Here is a 17,933-nt window from a genome sequence, read left to right on the forward strand (position 1 = left end):
AAAATCATCTGCAGTTGGCTACTTGGCTGCTTTTTTGTAACGTCATCTCAAATCCTATCTCATCCATTTTCCATGCTTTATACTGCAGCTCTTATTGCCTGTTTTGGACAAACTCATGAGCATTGTTCAGCTGCCTCGCAATATCTCCTAGAGCTTGGATACCCCCATTAAACACAAAGGCTATGTTCACATGCAGCGTTTTTTTCTGCAGCCAAAACCTGCTCGTAGTAGTAAAAGACGCTGCATTCAAGACTTAGTGGTGTTTTTGGTGCTTTTTTTTTTTGGCTGTGATGTTTTGGGTGCACATTGCATGTTTAATAAAGTTACTTTTATTCACTAAAAGAGCCGTTACTTTTTTTGCAGCAGCACTTTTCACTTTCTCATTGCTTACTATTGGTAAAAAATTGTGCAAAAATTCTGTCGATTTGAAAAATGCTGCAATTCTTTAATTCAGTCATGATATTAAAAAAAAAAAGCGTGTGCATGAGATTTGTGAAATCTCGTAGCTTTTGCTAATACTGTAAAAAACAGCTTTTAATTTGCATAAAAAAATGCTGCAAAATGGCAATGGCGCAGGCTCTTGGGTTGTGCTCACCCCAATACACAGCAGGTGCTGGCTGTGTTATGCAGCTGGCACAATCCCCTCTAACTGCAGCAATGGAAGCTAAGTCAGAAGGCAGAAGTTTAACCCCCTTAGATGCCGCCGTCAATAAAGATTGCAGCATCTAAGCAATAAGACAAGGGGGAGGACCCTCTGTTACCCCGTTGGCTTTCCAGATCTGATCATGGGTTACAGAAGGGTTATTTTGGTAGCTGAGGACCTGCTAAAGCCCCTCTATCTGCCACATTAGCACGTTCATGACAAAATATACCAGCAATCACGCAATAGCAGGTTCAGATGGGACCGAAAACAAAATAAATGGGAAAAAAAAAATATTTTGAAAATATAAACTATCCACAAATTGTAAAAATTTAAATCACCCCATTTCGACATTCATCACATAAAATAATACAGATCAAATAAAACCTGTAAAAAAAAAGCAAGTCCATATAGTTCTATTGATGAAAAAAAAATCTCAGAATATGGCGACACAAAACAATATTTTTTTAAAGTGTTTCTTTTTTTTTTTTAAAAAAAAAGTAGTAAGCCATAATTTTTCTGATCCGCTGAATATGGTTAACACACGAGAAAGAAAAGTGAAAGAATTAAACCCAAAAATAATGGCAATTCCATACCACAAAATATGTTTTTTCGCTTCTTTATGGCTCTTGGAAGGCAGGGATAAAAAAAATAGAAGCAAATATATATATATATATATATATATATATATATATATATATATATATATGTGTCACCCTACCTGGATGCCACAAGTGTAATAAAGCTGTGTCTGAGAGCAGGGGGGAGGTTCTCTGGTCAGGGGAACATTAGCATGCAATGCCTCCTGTCTCAGGCCAGTAGGGGGAGCAGGCTGCCCCTATAAAAGCTGGTACTGGGGACAGGGTTAGAGAGAACTGGATTGCCTGTCTCAGCTCTGAGACGTGTCCCAGAGTGGAGCAGGGACAGAAAGTTGATTGCACCTAAGAGGAAGTGTGGCAGTAGGAGAGAGCCACCAGCCAGAGACAAGAGGCGAAGAGAGCCTGTCTTGGCAGATAAAGACTTATTTTACCAGACTTTGGTGTCTGAGGCTGGAAGGATTCTACATCCCCCAGCAGAGAACCAGTCCGCAAGGGACTGTACATTCCTTGGCCTAAGAAGCCTGGAGGCCCTGCCACAACCGAAGGGACCAGTAAAGCCGTACAAGGCTCAGAGCAGAAAGGAACCCACGTCGCAGGCCATACAGGCGAGAAAGCACGGAAGCTCGGAAACGTGGGCTGTTACCCTATCAGGAGGAGATAGCCAGAAGGAGCGTAGAAAGCACGGTAGGCCTACACCCTCACCCTGACCAGGGCCAATTTCCCCGTTGCTCTCAGACATCCAGGTCCCCTCCTAGCTGGGACTGTTTGTGGGTCAGTTTACCTGTTCTAGTAAAGACCCTGGACTGCAACCTGTTGTCTGTGTGCTCCTTGCTCCTCCAGCACTACCATCACTCCCACCATCCACTATACTGCCCTGGGGCCGCACTCTTCCCGTGGGGAGTCATACTACCATAGCTGCACACCTCATCAGCCCCAGCGGTCTGCAAGCATCGGCGGTTCCTAATAACCGCAATCCACGGGTGGCATAGTCGGACATAATCAATATAACGGACTACCACTGGCCTGACCACCCTGAGCCACGGAACCGGGTTGCCACTACTACACCCATCGCTCCCTATTGCCCGGATCCGAGTGCCCCATGGCCCAGGGGGCGAGTCAGCTTTGGCGTAGTCGGCAGGATTTCGTGCCCGCAACCACCGGGTACTGCGTGCCTGAAAAAGACTGTTGTAAACTTACCTGTGGAGAAGTTTCCCGCCATCAGACGCCATCTCGGACCGTTTCCCGCCGTCCGGAGTCGTTTCCCGCCATCCGGAGCCGATTCCCGCCATCCGGAGCCATCTTGGACCGTTTCCCGCAGTCTTCTGCCGTCTTCCCGCCATCGGACGCCATCTTCAGGACGCCGCGCGGGAAGAAGAGGGGCGTGGACGTCAAAACCGCGCGAGATCCGAAGCTCCGCCCCACGCACCGACGCTGCGCAAGGTCCTGGAAGGGAGAGAGAGCGACGCTGACGTCATCGGAGTGCGACGCCAGGTCCTCGTCCAGAGCAGCAGCGGAGCCGCGGCCTACAGAAGAGGATCGTCGGAAGGTAGGCCACGCTTCACTAGGGGGGGAGGAAGATGTCGGACACAGAGGCGCCCACTACCACCAACGCAGCTGCAGCAGCGGTTATGCCCTTTTCCTTACCCTACATCCCGGGAGCGGCCTGGCTGCCCAAGTATTCAGGGGAGCCCCATGCCCTAACTGACTTCAAGGAAAGACTGTATAGTTTGTTCCAAGTTTACCCCCTGACAGAGGAGCAGAAGGTCAGCATATTGACAGGGCAGTTAACTGGCGCAGCCCAAAGGGAGGTAAAATCATGGCCCATTGAGGAGAAAGGGACTGTGAAGGGTATTCTGGCCCGGCTACGGGGTACCTTTGATGCACGTACCTCCGCTGAGATTAAAATGAGGTTCTATGGATGTAAGCAGCGGGCACAGGACAGCATCAGAGACTATGCCTTAAATTTACAGGAAGCCTTGAGGGCTATTCAACAAACTGACCCTGGCAGTGTGCAGGAAACCGATAAGCTGCTTACAGAACAATTCATAGAGGGTCTGCTGTCCAGCGCCCACAGGGCCCAGCTGCGCCTCATGTTCTTCCAGAACCCCGACCTGACCTTTGCCCAATTTAAGGACAGGGCCATAAGGGTGCTCCGTGAATCTGCAACCAGTGGCGCTATAAACCCCCGGCGCCCTGCTATCACCTACCACCAGGAGGCGGCGCCCTCCTCTATGGACTCCGTGGAGGCTGATGCACAGGCCCTGAACCAAGCCTCGTCGAAAGGCCTGCACCACCAAGTCCAGGAGCTGACCAGGAGCGTCGCGGCGTTGACCAGGACCGTCCAGGCGTTGCAAGTGGACCCGTCAAGACCCATCGAGCTGGCTTCAACTCCGGAGGATGTCCCGTGGCGTCGACAGAGGAGGATCCCGTCGTTCCGAGGGAGGCCCACAGACCGTTACGCAGAGGATGGACAGCCCATTTGCCGTCGATGCAACCAGCCCGGACACATTTCCAGGTACTGTAATTTAAACGGGTCCAACCTGGGGCAGAGGGCCGACCCCCAGGCATAAGATCACCAGGCCCTTATAATTGGCGCGATAAGTACGTTGGGGGGTGCCCGGTTTTACCCGTGGTGCTGGACGGTATCCCCATGAGCGCCTTGCTGGATACTGGGTCGCAAGTAACCACAATCCCTTATGTACTTTTTAAGCAGTATTGGACTGATGCTGATATCACACGGTATCCAGACAGTAACTTGAGCATCATCGCCAGTAATGGCTTACCCGTGCCGCAGATGGGGTTCAAGGAGATGACCATTAAAATTGGTAAAGTTGAACTGCCGGCACAGCGAGTGATTATTGTGGACATTGACCGTCATGAAAGTCACCCTAAAATAACTGTGGGTACTAACAAAATTGAAAATTGTCTTTCAGAGGTAATTGTAATTCTACAACAGGTGGCGGTGAATGCTAGTTCCAGCCAACAGAGAGTCCTCAACAAGGAGATAAAAGCCCTGATGAGACGGCAGCAGGTAGAACTGTCTGGTGGTGAGATCGGTAGCGTAAGACTCAGTGATCCATTCCCCATTTCCATGCCTCCCAAAAGTGAAATGATGATCTGGTGTCGGACTGCAATCGGGTTGAGAGGTAGAGACTACCAAGCCATGGTAGAACCCGTGTACTCAGACAGCAGGCCCACCATTTTGACAGCCCGGGGGGTGGTTGATGTCCGTCATGGGAGGGTGCCCGTCCGCATCCTCAACATTGGGGAGAGGGAAGTACACTTACCCAGGTACGCTACACTCGCCAAACTGTTTGTCGTCGAACACAAAGCTATCAGGGCCGTGGAACCCTTGCCTCCATCTCCACCGGCGGAGGGTAATGGCTCCCAGAAACAAAAGAAGGACTGGTGCCAGAAACTCCACGTGGGTGCTGACTCCACTCCCCTGCACCAAAAACAAGGAGTCTACCGGGTGGTACAGGAGTACGAGAGAGTTTTTAGTAAGCACCCGCTAGACTTCGGCAGAGTAAAAGGGATAGAACACCACATCCCCACAGGGAGCCATCCACCAATAAAAGAGAGGCACAGACCTGTACCCCCTGCACATTATCAGAACGCCAAGGGTATGCTAAGGGAGATGAAAGAAGCTGGGGTCATTAGAGACAGCTGTAGCCCCTGGGCAGCCCCCTTGGTTCTGGTCAAAAAGAAAGACGGCACCATGAGAATGTGCGTGGACTATAGACAAATCAACCGTATCACCCACAAAGACGCATATCCGCTGCCTAGAATAGAAGAGTCTTTAGCCGCACTAAAATCTGCTAACTTCTTTTCTACTTTAGACCTTACTAGCGGGTACTGGCAGGTTCCTGTGGCAGAGGCTGACAAGGAGAAGACCGCCTTCACCACCCCGATGGGACTGAGTGAGTTCAACTGCATGCCTTTCGGGCTCTGCAACGCACCAGGGACCTTCCAGCGGCTGATGGAATGCTGTCTAGGGCACCGAAACTTCGAGACGGTCCTCCTTTACCTGGACGACGTGATCGTCTATTCGAAGACCTACGAGGACCATCTAAAGCACCTGGCCGAGGTGTTCGAAGCCCTGGCAGGCTATGGCCTGAAGGTGAAACCATCGAAGTGTCACCTGCTGAAACCAAAGGTCCAGTACCTAGGGCACGTGGTAAGCGCGGAAAGAGTGGCCCCCGACCCTGACAAGGTCACGGCAATCAAGAGCTGGCCAAGCCCCTCGAACATTAAAGAGGTGAGACAGTTTCTCGGGTTGGTAGGCTACTACCGAAGGTTCATCCCCGGGTTCACTAAGATGGCAGCTCCTATGCAGGACCTCCTGATCGGATAGTCTAAGTCCCGAAGTCAAAAGCCACCCTTCAAGTGGGATAAACCGGAAGAGGAGTCCTTCCGCCAGCTAAAGTTGGCCCTCACTGGGGATGAGATCCTGGCCTACCCTGATTACGGCCAGCCTTTCATTCTCCACACAGATGCCAGTAATGTGGGACTGGGAGCCGTACTGTCCCAAAACCAACAGGGCAGAGAACGGGTGATCGCATACGCCAGCCGGAAGCTGAGGCCCACCGAGAGGAACCCGGAGAATTACAGCTCCTTCAAGCTAGAATTCTTGGCGGTGGTGTGGGCCGTGACAGAACGCTTCAAGCATTACCTGGCCTCCGCAAAGTTCACCGTGTACACGGACAACAACCCGTTGACACACCTGGACAATGCAAGACTGGGTGCCCTGGAACAGCGGTGGATGGCCCGTCTCTCCAACTATGACTTCGTGATCAAGTACCGGGCAGGCAAAACCAACGCCAACGCGGACGCCCTATCAAGAATGCCTCACTTACCTGAAGGTGACGAAGACCCAGAAGAGCTGGAAGAGGTAGAACTCCCCGCGTTTCACCGGTATGGAGCCGCTCAACACTCTCACCGCGTGAAGGAGGAGGATCTAACAACCGTGATGATGAATCCCCTACCTCACCACAGCTGGGCCGAGACCCAAGATAGTGACCCTGCAGTCCGCCTGGTGAAAGATCTGCTGACCCGGGAAGACGCCCGCCTAGATCCAGATGCCCCAGAGGAAGCCAAGCAGCTATGGAAGGAGAAGAGTAAGCTGTTCCTCTACGAAGGCAAGTTGTGCAGAAGAATTGTCAACCACCGGACGCACGAGCTGACCTGGCAAGTCGTGGTCCCAAGGCGGGATGCAGCTATGGTCCTGGGGGCTTACCACGACAGAGCGGGACACTTTGGTTGGAAGAAACTGGAGTTCCTGCTAAGAGGAAGATTCTTTTGGGTCGGCATGAGAGGAGCTGTAGAAAAGTGGTGCAGAGACTGTGGCCCTTGTCACCTGAGGAGGAAGGACCGCACCAGCCAGAAGACACCCTTGAGGCCCATCGTCACCACGCAGCCTCTTGAGCTGGTAGCTCTGGACCACGTCAAATTGGCTCCAAGCCGGTCAGGATACATCTATGCCCTGACAATCGTGGACCACTATTCCCGTTTTCTAGTGGTGGTCCCGGTAAAGGACTTGACAGCCCAAACAGCGGCCAGAGCCTTCCAGCAATACTTCTGCCGTCCACACGGGTATCCGGAACAGGTCCTGACAGACCAGGGTCCAGCGTTTGAAGCCGAAATCTTCCAGGAATTCTGCAACCTCTATGGCTGTAAGAAGATTCGGACAACGCCTTACCACCCCCAAACCAACGGGATGTGTGAGAAGATGAACAATATAGTCATCGATCTCCTGAAGACGTTGCCCCTGGAGGAACGCAGCCTGTGGCCAGAAAAACTGCCGGACCTGGTAGACATGTACAACAATATCCCGGTGAACGCTACAAACTGCACCCCGGCTTACCTGATGCGAGCTAGACCAGGTAAGCTGCCCGTAGACCTGGAGATGGGAGTCCTAATACCTGAGGACACCTCCCCGGATGCGGACTGGGATACGGAAAGGCGACTGCAGTGCAAGAAGGTACAGGAGAGTGTGGAGAAGAGCCTGGCCCAGGTGAGAGAGAAGCAAAAAAGACTCTTCAATCAACACGCCCCTGCTGGTCCCCTAGAACCTGGTGAGCAAGTCCTAAAGCGAAAAAGAAGGCTACACAAGTTGGACGACCAGTGGGAAAGGGAACCCTACACCGTACTGCAGTCTGACCACGACAACCCAAAGGTGTGCGTAATCACCAAGGACGGAGGAGAAACCACTAGTGTCGTCTCCAGAGACCACCTCAAAAGGTGCCCCGAGCAACTCCGTAGTGCAGAAGAGGATCAGAGTGACCTTGAACCCGCAGAGGACAAGGAAGAAATGATCAGCACCGTTCTCGGAGAGTTCCCTCAGTCCTGGACTCGCATAAATGATGCTATAGTGGTACCCGTCCTGCATTTCCTGCAACCGGCCCAGCAACAACCAACACCAGAGCCGGAAGGTGAAGAGGAGCAAGCGGTTCCAGAGGCAGAAGAGCCTGTTCCAGCAGCCCAGGAGAGTCAACCCTCTGCTGACAGTGAGCCTGCCATGCCTGCGGTAAGCCAAAGAACCCGCAGACAGCTGCCTGCCTTACCTGTACACCCAGCTGGTAGCTGTACCCCTAACGCTGGTGGGGAAAGCCAGGTTGGTCCACCACCAGACAGTGGGCTACGTAGGTCAACCAGGAGCACAAAGGGACAGATACCCGCTCGCTGGAGAATATAGGATGTACTAAAATTGTACATAACCCTGTTGCCAAATGTTGAATCGTTTGCAAAGTTACATGCATGTTTGGTAATACTCTGTTTCAGTTTCTTGCAGCTACCGTAAGGACTCAAAGGTTATGGACTTTTATAACCGGGACCTTGTATGGACTGCGTTCGGAGCCTAACCCAGGAATGAACTAAGACTGTGAAGGACTTGGGGTAGGACAGACCCCACCTGGTTAAGGCTCCCCGTTGTTTTGGTGATATGGACACCCGGTCACAGGCCACACTGTGACCTAAAGAACTCAATTTGTGCGCCGTCTGTCCATTAATGTTTTATTGTTATGCATATTGTCTTTGTTTATTGTTTAGTCCCAGAGTACTAAATTTCACTAGGGGGGAATGTGTCACCCTACCTGGATGCCACAAGTGTAATAAAGCTGTGTCTGAGAGCAGGGGGGAGGTTCTCTGGTCAGGGGAACATTAGCATGCAATGCCTCCTGTCTCAGGCCAGTAGGGGGAGCAGGCTGCCCCTATAAAAGCTGGTACTGGGGACAGGGTTAGAGAGAACTGGATTGCCTGTCTCAGCTCTGAGACGTGTCCCAGAGCAGAGAGGGACAGAAAGTTGTATTGCACCTAAGAGAAAGTGTGGCAGTAGGAGAGAGCCACCAGCCAGAGACAAGATGCGAAGAGAGCCTGTCTTGGCAGATAAAGACTTATTTTACCAGACTTTGGTGTCTGAGGCTGGAAGGATTCTACATCCCCCAGCAGAGAACCAGTCCGCAGGGGACTGTACATTCCTTGGCCTAAGAAGCCTGGAGGCCCTGCCACAACCGAAGGGACCAGTAAAGCCGTACAAGGCTCGGAGCAGAAAGGAACCCACGTCGCAAATGTAGCACCCTGAGGATTCGGCTGCTACAGGGGTATTGCACCTCAACCCAGAGGTGTGATATTCCACTCCCGGGTAAGGATGGAGAGTGGAACTGAGCTCGGTAGGCTGCATGCACTACACACATCCCATTTCCGAGGAGCAGACCGACGGTACTCCCACTTAGAAATGTGCAGGTACGACCGAGTCTGTTCCTGGCTGGAGTGGGAGGGGGGTGGTACATCCCAAGTAGTGTAGGGGCAGATAGGGGGAGCAGCCTGGGTAAAGATAGGAGCTCATTGGGTGCTGGTCACCTGAGCTCACACATAGAGGGTGTATATAAGGTGGGCACCAACTAAGAACAGGGTCAGATGCAGAGAACAAGTCAGCAAGCAGGGGAAGAGGAGAAGAGAGAGACCCAGAGTGAGAGAGGAGAAGAGAGAGAGAGACCCAGAGGGGGAAACAGCAGAAAAGGACTCCAAGATCCCAACTTAAATCCCCGGGTGAAGAGTCGGCACAGGGTACCGGAACCCAAGCTGGTGGGGGGGCAAAACACACCCCAGCCAGAGACCGGAGACCGTGGGCAGCGTTTGTCACGGTCACCCATCACATCCACCCCGAAGGCACACCACATGAAGGGTCAGGGAACCCAAGGCCAAGGGTGTCCCAACAGAAGGCCCGAGGGAGCTGGACCTAGGTGGATCACTGGTGGGGACGGCCAGAGAACGGGACAGAAGGAGAGCTCAGGGCCACGCTCCGGACTTGTTTGGGGGTTGGCTGGATCCAGGACCTGGTGGACGCAGCACGGCTCGGGTGGTCACTCGAAGCTGGAGTGACCAGTACAACATCTGCAGTAAGTAAACACCCTTAACTGCACAACCCGACTCTATCTTCATTGCCGTCTGCACTGCACCACCACAACCCCCATCCTCTGCACCTGTCCCCCCTGAGGCTATACCCCTCCCGTTGGGGGTTATCCCACCAAGCTGCGCACCCACCATCAGCCTCAGCGGACCCTGCTGCAGCGGCGGCCACAGTGACCGCATCACAACGGGTGGCGTAGTCGACACAAAAGAACTCTTAATAACATCTGTAGGACTGCCACATAACACTGAGTTTGACGCCCTGGGCACGGGCCGGGTCACAGCCGCTCGGAGACTACAACCCCCCATCTGATCCGGTGCCGGGTATTCCCCTCAAAAAGGAATATGTCCCAGGGGGCGCGTCAACTTTGGCGTAGTCGGCAGGATTACGTGCCCGCAACACCCGGGTACTGCGTGCCTGAAGAAAAGTGCAAGTTTACCTCAAAAAGAAGTCTCCTGCCGGTTCCGGAGGGTCCCCGCCATCGGACCCCATCACCAGTCGATTCCAGCCGGTTGTCCGCCATTAACAGCGTTTTCCCGCCATCTACAGAGTTTCCCGCCACTGGGCGACGCTTCCCGCCAAATCCGCAGATTTCCCGCCTTGGAAGAGCAGCGGACGCCATTATGGGCGTGCCAAAGGAGGGCAAGAGGCCACCTCCCATCGTGGGCCAGGACAGAAAATGGCGCCAAAAGTGGAAACCGCCCCCACCAACAGAGACTGTGATGCTGGAGGTGTCTGTCAGCGTGAAAGAACTACCCCTGGAGCTGACAGTCACCCAGTGGCCCCGGGACCGCCCTCGAAGTGGGAGGAGACGAAAGAAAAGAACGAAGATGGGTGCCGCCTGGAGCAGTCTGGAGCGAGCGCACCCGGAGACAAGAAGTCTAACGGGCAGTCTGGAGCGAGCGCACCCGGAGGCAAGAAGTCTAACGAGGAGTAGCGGAGGAGCTTACCCGGATATGGAGAGAAAGCAGAACAGCACCGGCCCGCTGGCCAGGAGTCTGCTAGAGACCGAGGAAGGAGAGCAGAGCAGCACCGGCCCGCTGGCCAGAAGCCTGCTGGAAGAAGAGCAGAGCAGCACCGACCCGTTGGTCAGGAGCCTGCTAGACACCACGACCCCACTAGGCCTAGTGGAGGTCCTAGCACAGCTCCCCCGAGACCGGGAGTGTGCACAGACCGCTCTGGAGGGCCTCGCACGGAGGATGGCCCGGGTACAGCGCGAGATATTGGCGGAATGGAGCCGGGAGATGGCCCAGCAAGCTGAGACCAGTCAACGGAGCACGCTACCCTGGAAGAGGAAACAGACCGCCTCTGAGGATGGCGCGGAAGGACCAAAGGCCGAAGACGGCGCCGAGAAGGGAGCCGAACGCATGGAGGCAGGTAAAGGGGACGCCTATACCCCAAGCCGGGAAACCGCCCACCTGCCCCCGCTCCCCGTCGCAGAGCCCGAAAGTCCCCCTGCTGTGCCCGTAGCCGCCATGTCACCGCTATGGACTAGGCCCCGACCGGAAGCCGCCGCAGCGACCCCTGTGACGTCACGCGCCTCGACCCGGAGCGTGACAAAGCAGGAAATACCACCAGCCTGGTCGCAAGGCCTAGTACCCCCGGGCGCCGCATCACCAACAGCGCCCCCTACCTCCGCGGAGCCTCCGGCCTGGCCGCAAGGCCAGGTAGCCCAGGGCGCCGCCGTCCTAACGGTGCCCTTCACCTTCCAGGTGCCCCAGGCCTGGCCGCAAGGCCTGGGCAACCCGGGCGCCACCACCACCGCGCCCGCGCCCGTAAAACCAAGGGTGCCACACCTGGGGGAGGACTTGTTCAGCCAGCTCACATGGCCGGACGGGCGGCCCTTCATCTGGCCCGAAGAATTCCATGAGCTGGAACGGCAGCAGAGACTAGGGCCCTTGTGTGAGCCCCTGATTCCGGCTCCGACGCCCGTGGCACGGATCTCGCCCCCGCTTGAAGAGGCCCAATTTGAGTGGGACCCCACCGGAGAAGACCTAATGGGGTTCACTCAGGAAACCAGGGCAGCTGCAGCGGAGCGTGCTGAGTGTTGCCGACAGCAGCTCGAAGAGTTTGCGAGGGAGCGGAGAGAGAGGCGGGTCCGGGAACAACAGGCCCAAATAAGGAGCGCCGAGCAGAAGAGCCGGACCAGGAGGGACCCCCGTGCAGCGCATTGTCCCCGCACCATCGGGACAGTGATTAAGTTTAATATGCAGCACGGGTGGGGCTTCATCCGAGATCACCGCACCCCAGGCGACGTCTTCGTGACAAGAAGAGACGTTGAGTCCCACCTACCGGAGGGACACAGAGGTCGTGACCTTTATATAGGGGACGAGGTCACCTTCACCCGGCACAAGTGTGCCAAAGGACCTTACGCCCTCCACGTACACCGCCTGACGGAGGAGGAGTTGCGGTGCGAGGAGGAGGAGCAAGAGGACCCGGACGGGTCTGAAGTTACAACCAGCTACAAGCAAAGAGCAGGAGGAAGACGCCGTTGAGTGCGGCAGAGCAGTAGATGTAAATAGTTACCCGCCCGGGTACCAAAGAAACTGTTGCTACATATATATAGTCCCCGTTGGGACCAGCATGAGTGAACTGTTTACCCGTTATTCCGTAATCCATACCAGGCTGAGGACTGTGAGCAGCCATTCCCTTCCCTTTACCTGGCCGAGGACTGAGAGCGGCCAACTTCCCCTGTATATAGTTGCGCTTCCTAAAGCGCCCCCTACTGGTTTTATAGGAAAACCAGTTTTCCAGAGAGACTGTCGCACTTTACCCGGTCACACGTTGCACAGTGACCGGAGGAGGAGCCAGAGGCGACGAGAATGTTTTATTTGCTAATATATGTTGTTTTATATGTTTATGAAAAAAAAAAAAAATGTATGTTTTTGGTGTTATTTATGTCTTACAGCCCGAGGACGTGCTGTGATTTACCAGGGGGGAATGTAGCACCCTGAGGATTCGGCTGCTACAGGGGTATTGCACCTCAACCCAGAGGTGTGATATTCCACTCCCGGGTAAGGATGGAGAGTGGAACTGAGCTCGGTAGGCTGCATGCACTACACACATCCCATTTCCGAGGAGCAGACCGACGGTACTCCCACTTAGAAATGTGCAGGTACGACCGAGTCTGTTCCTGGCTGGAGTGGGAGGGGGGTGGTACATCCCAAGTAGTGTAGGGGCAGATAGGGGGAGCAGCCTGGGTAAAGATAGGAGCTCATTGGGTGCTGGTCACCTGAGCTCACACATAGAGGGTGTATATAAGGTGGGCACCAACTAAGAACAGGGTCAGATGCAGAGAACAAGTCAGCAAGCAGGGGAAGAGGAGAAGAGAGAGACCCAGAGTGAGAGAGGAGAAGAGAGAGAGAGACCCAGAGGGGGAAACAGCAGAAAAGGACTCCAAGATCCCAACTTAAATCCCCGGGTGAAGAGTCGGCACAGGGTACCGGAACCCAAGCTGGTGGGGGGGCAAAACACACCCCAGCCAGAGACCGGAGACCGTGGGCAGCGTTTGTCACGGTCACCCATCACATCCACCCCGAAGGCACACCACATGAAGGGTCAGGGAACCCAAGGCCAAGGGTGTCCCAACAGAAGGCCCGAGGGAGCTGGACCTAGGTGGATCACTGGTGGGGACGGCCAGAGAACGGGACAGAAGGAGAGCTCAGGGCCACGCTCCGGACTTGTTTGGGGGTTGGCTGGATCCAGGACCTGGTGGACGCAGCACGGCTCGGGTGGTCACTCGAAGCTGGAGTGACCAGTACAACATCTGCAGTAAGTAAACACCCTTAACTGCACAACCCGACTCTATCTTCATTGCCGTCTGCACTGCACCACCACAACCCCCATCCTCTGCACCTGTCCCCCCTGAGGCTATACCCCTCCCGTTGGGGGTTATCCCACCAAGCTGCGCACCCACCATCAGCCTCAGCGGACCCTGCTGCAGCGGCGGCCACAGTGACCGCATCACAACGGGTGGCGTAGTCGACACAAAAGAACTCTTAATAACATCTGTAGGACTGCCACATAACACTGAGTTTGACGCCCTGGGCACGGGCCGGGTCACAGCCGCTCGGAGACTACAACCCCCCATCTGATCCGGTGCCGGGTATTCCCCTCAAAAAGGAATATGTCCCAGGGGGCGCGTCACAGGCCATACAGGCGAGAAAGCACGGAAGCTCGGAAACGTGGGCTGTTACCCTATCAGGAGGAGATAGCCAGAAGGAGCGTAGAAAGCACGGTAGGCCTACACCCTCACCCTGACCAGGGCCAATTTCCCCGTTGCTCTCAGACATCCAGGTCCCCTCCTAGCTGGGACTGTTTGTGGGTCAGTTTACCTGTTCTAGTAAAGACCCTGGACTGCAACCTGTTGTCTGTGTGCTCCTTGCTCCTCCAGCACTACCATCACTCCCACCATCCACTACACTGCCCTGGGGCCGCACTCTTCCCGTGGGGAGTCACACTACCATAGCTGCACACCTCATCAGCCCCAGCGGTCTGCAAGCAGCGGCGGTTCCTAATAACCGCAATCCACGGGTGGCGTAGTCGGACATAATCAATATAACGGACTACCACTGGCCTGACCACCCTGAGCCACGGAACCGGGTTGCCACTACTACACCCATCGCTCCCTATTGCCCGGATCCGAGTGCCCCACGGCCCAGGGGGCGAGTCATATATATACAAAAATACAATTATATGTATACATATATATAAAAAATAGAAAATAAATATATATATATATATATATATATATATATATATATATATATATACAAAAAAATAATATATATATATATGTATATATATAATAAAAATAAATAAATATATATATATATATACGGTATATAAAATATATATATGTGTATGTATATATATATATATATATATATATATATATATATATATATATATATATATATATATATATATACACACATAATTTCTTTTTACAGATAATCTTACCATTCACCAGGACTGGAGTCAGCAGGTCATCATCATAGAAAAAGCTCTGGTTGGCAGACCCTCCAGCTTTCTTCCATTTCTTCACTATTGTAGAGAATGCTTTTACTTTCTTTAACAAATGCACTGAATTTTCTGGCTTTCCTGTGCACGGTTTTATTTTGGAAATGCAGTTTACCCGGCCTTCATGGCTGTAAGAATACTTATTGACCTGGGAATGAAATTACATATTTGTGTCATGTTAATGGTTTTAAAGGGACCCTTTTAATTTGCATCATATTAACTGTAGTTACAATTAATAGGTTGAGGACACGACAATATAGGGTGTTCTGAGAGGCTCATACAGATTTGCCAAAATTTGCTACAACCTGTCGATTTTGGCTATCCATCTAATGAATGAAAGTGCAGGGTCTAGATATTGAGAGTTGCCTTTCTTTGCTGATAGGCGCATGTCCTGAAGAAGGGGCTCCCCTCTATTAATCAGAATGTCTTAGGCTATGTTCACACATCATGGTTTTTTCAGTGTTCATTTTCTGCAGCAAAACCTGATCTCTTGCCAGGAGTTTTTTCAGGATTTTTGTTGCTGTTTTCTTGCTTTTTTGCTTTTTTTTTTTGGTGCGTTTTTTTTCAGCATTTTTTTCACTGTCCTTTTGTCTCTGTTATGCATGTACATAAAGTTCAGTGAAAAAAATAAATAAATCTCATTCTGTTTTATGCACAAAAAACGCTAAAAACCTGACACCTGCGTTTTTGGTGCATTTTTTTCAGAGTTTTTACATAAAAAAAAAACGCATCAAAAACGCTGAAAAAAAACAAGATTTGTGAACATAGCCTCAATAGGGTATTTGAAAAAAAGGTTTTCTATACAGGTCAACCCCGCCAAAAAGTTCCAGAGATATGAGCCTTTTATTTAGTGCTAATAATTATGATCTTTACCAAGGGGGCGTGGCTTACAGGATGTTTTTTGCTGGGGGTGTGTCTTTAGGCTGCTTTGCATAATTATGAGTACATATTGAGTACACTAAATAAAAAAAGTGCATATTTCTGGAACCGTATGGCGAAAATAATAAAAAAAAAGAAAAGGGAATCCTCAAAAGCAGAAGGCATAAAATAAGAGCTAAAATGGCACTGTGACGTAATTTCTCTTATTAAACATGAATTAAGGAGATTGACAAGTGTAATTTACCTTCATTATGTTGGGGACATCATTGACATAAAATTCTTCTTCACTAAAGAAAACAAAAAAAAGTGCAAAAATTGGTTACAAAGCAAAAAAACCCAAAAAACTTAAATAATAATAATATAAATAATAGAAATATATATATTATTACTGTAAAAACGAACAATGTGAATGGAAATTAGAAAAGTATTTTCCTTTTAGCAGTAAGGACACGGGGGCAGATTTATTATCACTGCATTAAATGTAGACAGCTGAGAATTGGGCAAGATGCTGCATTTATCACAGTGGCTCATGCAGGATGAAACATTTGGGCACATTTTATACACTTTTGTCCTATGTACCACTTGTAATACTCATGACTTCTTATTCAGCAGAAGGGCCCCTGTAAGCACCCGCTGGGGGGAGCGACTGCTACCTCTGCACCTCTTTAGGTTACAAGCCTGGAGTATATTAAACTGAATTTTGAGTAACTGTAAAATCTAGCATCTCCGTACTATAATAACATTACACAATTACTCATTTCAGATGTTAGGTTTTTTCCGCGTACGAGAAAATCAAATCGATTATTCTGAGCAGACTCTGATTAGGGTTTGATCAGAGTGGGGCACGAGTGTCATCCGATTTTCTCGAATGTGGAACAATTAAGAAAATAAATAAATAAACAATTTCTCCATTCTAACAGTCCATGAAAATTGGACTGCACTCTGATGTAATACGAGTGCAGTCCTATTTTTTTCCCAGACCCATTGACTTGCATTGCCGAATTGAATGCGACCCTCGGATAAAAATCAGATATGATATTTTCCGTGGACCACTATTCAGGGATAGCACTTGTACGCAAAAATCAAACGTCTGAATGAGCCTTAAGGCTACGGTTAGACAAGCGTATATTTTCTTATCCGAGAAAATCGGATCAATTCCGCTAATCAGAATTTCATCAGAGTGCGATCCGGAGGAGAAAATGGGGAAAACTTATTTTTCCATTGTGTCAGTCTGTGAAAATTGGACTGCAGTCAGATGTTATCCAAGTGCAGTCCAATGTTTTCCATGGACCCATTGACTTGCATGCGATCCGATAATCGTATGCGACCCAGACATGCTGCGATTTTTTTCCTCGTACCAATAATAAAATATGATGTGTGCACGGCCCCATAGAATAACATTGGTCCAAGTGCAATCCGATGTTTTGTCGGATCGCAAATAAGGTGGTCTGCACAAGTCCTTAATTTGATCAGAGTGGAAAAAGTGAAAAATAAGATAGCTCTAGAAAAAAAATAAAAAAATCAACATTACCTGATGTCCATAGGGAGATCGCATAAATTTGGAACTTCTGCCATTGTTGTATCTATAGAGATAAAAAAAAACATCAGACAATGTATTGTGTAGACTGCAGTCTGGAAAATAGGCAGAGAATACTTGGATGTCATTGATTTACCTCTCTATCAGCAGGAGACCAGTCCTAATGGAGATCTTATCTCTAGGTGGTGGAAATGTTAGCAGCTTATGTGCGGAGCGTGTCCTTACAGCTTTATAAGCATGCGAATATCTTACGTAAGGTAGGAGTTTTCTTCTTTTTTTGCTTCCACCCTCACAAACACGTCCGTCCTTTGTGATCTTCTGTCTTGTGCATGAAACTCAAATTTCAGGATGTGAGAAGTATTTCGACAGCACAGTGGGAAATTCACTACTATGGGATCATTATTTTCTGGATATCTTCTTTTTTTTTTTTTTAAACCCAACCTAATAAAACTGTCCAAGATGTAATAAGTCCTGTACTTTGTATAAGTAATGGTAAATGCACAGTAGATAAACTTAAAGGGGTTGTAAACATAGAACCAACGCTATGGGTATATTTAAATCTCTTAGTACCATATGAAAAAAGGGGTTTTCTATACCTCCCAACATTATCAACCTATAAATCTGAATAGTCAACCCCAAAATACTGCCAATACGCTCAGAGTTAAGTTAAAAATATATTTTATTGAATTGCATTAAAAATAGAAGAAAAACCGTAAATTAATCAATTGGTATGAGGTGAAGAATATGTGAAAGATCACAGAGGGGCACAGTCCATAAAAATGCCATCTAAATCATATAGGTAACCGAATGCCAGCAACCAGTGTGCTAATGTTTCATATACATAAATTC

At 50.5% G+C, this 17,933-nt stretch overlaps 1 protein-coding gene across 1 annotated transcript in view; it reads right to left on the reverse strand.

Moving 5' to 3' along the window:
• Positions 1-17,330, reverse strand: part of LOC141165289 (interleukin-1 beta-like) — a 41,677-nt gene extending 24,347 nt beyond the window's left edge. Inside the window, exons 1-4 of the mRNA XM_073650883.1 lie at positions 17,221-17,330; positions 17,079-17,130; positions 15,792-15,834; positions 14,609-14,816 (exon numbers count right to left, since the gene is read on the reverse strand). Coding sequence (XP_073506984.1) covers positions 14,609-14,816; positions 15,792-15,834; positions 17,079-17,122 — 295 coding nt within the window. The 5' untranslated portion in view covers positions 17,123-17,130; positions 17,221-17,330. The remainder of the gene's footprint in view (positions 1-14,608; positions 14,817-15,791; positions 15,835-17,078; positions 17,131-17,220) is intronic.
• Between the last annotated feature and the right edge of the window lie 603 nt (positions 17,331-17,933).

This window comes from Phyllobates terribilis, unplaced genomic scaffold, assembly GCF_046119375.1.
Source record: "Phyllobates terribilis strain yellow unplaced genomic scaffold, ASM4611937v1 Scaffold_11__3_contigs__length_659146591, whole genome shotgun sequence".
Classification (NCBI taxonomy): domain Eukaryota; kingdom Metazoa; phylum Chordata; class Amphibia; order Anura; family Dendrobatidae; genus Phyllobates; species Phyllobates terribilis.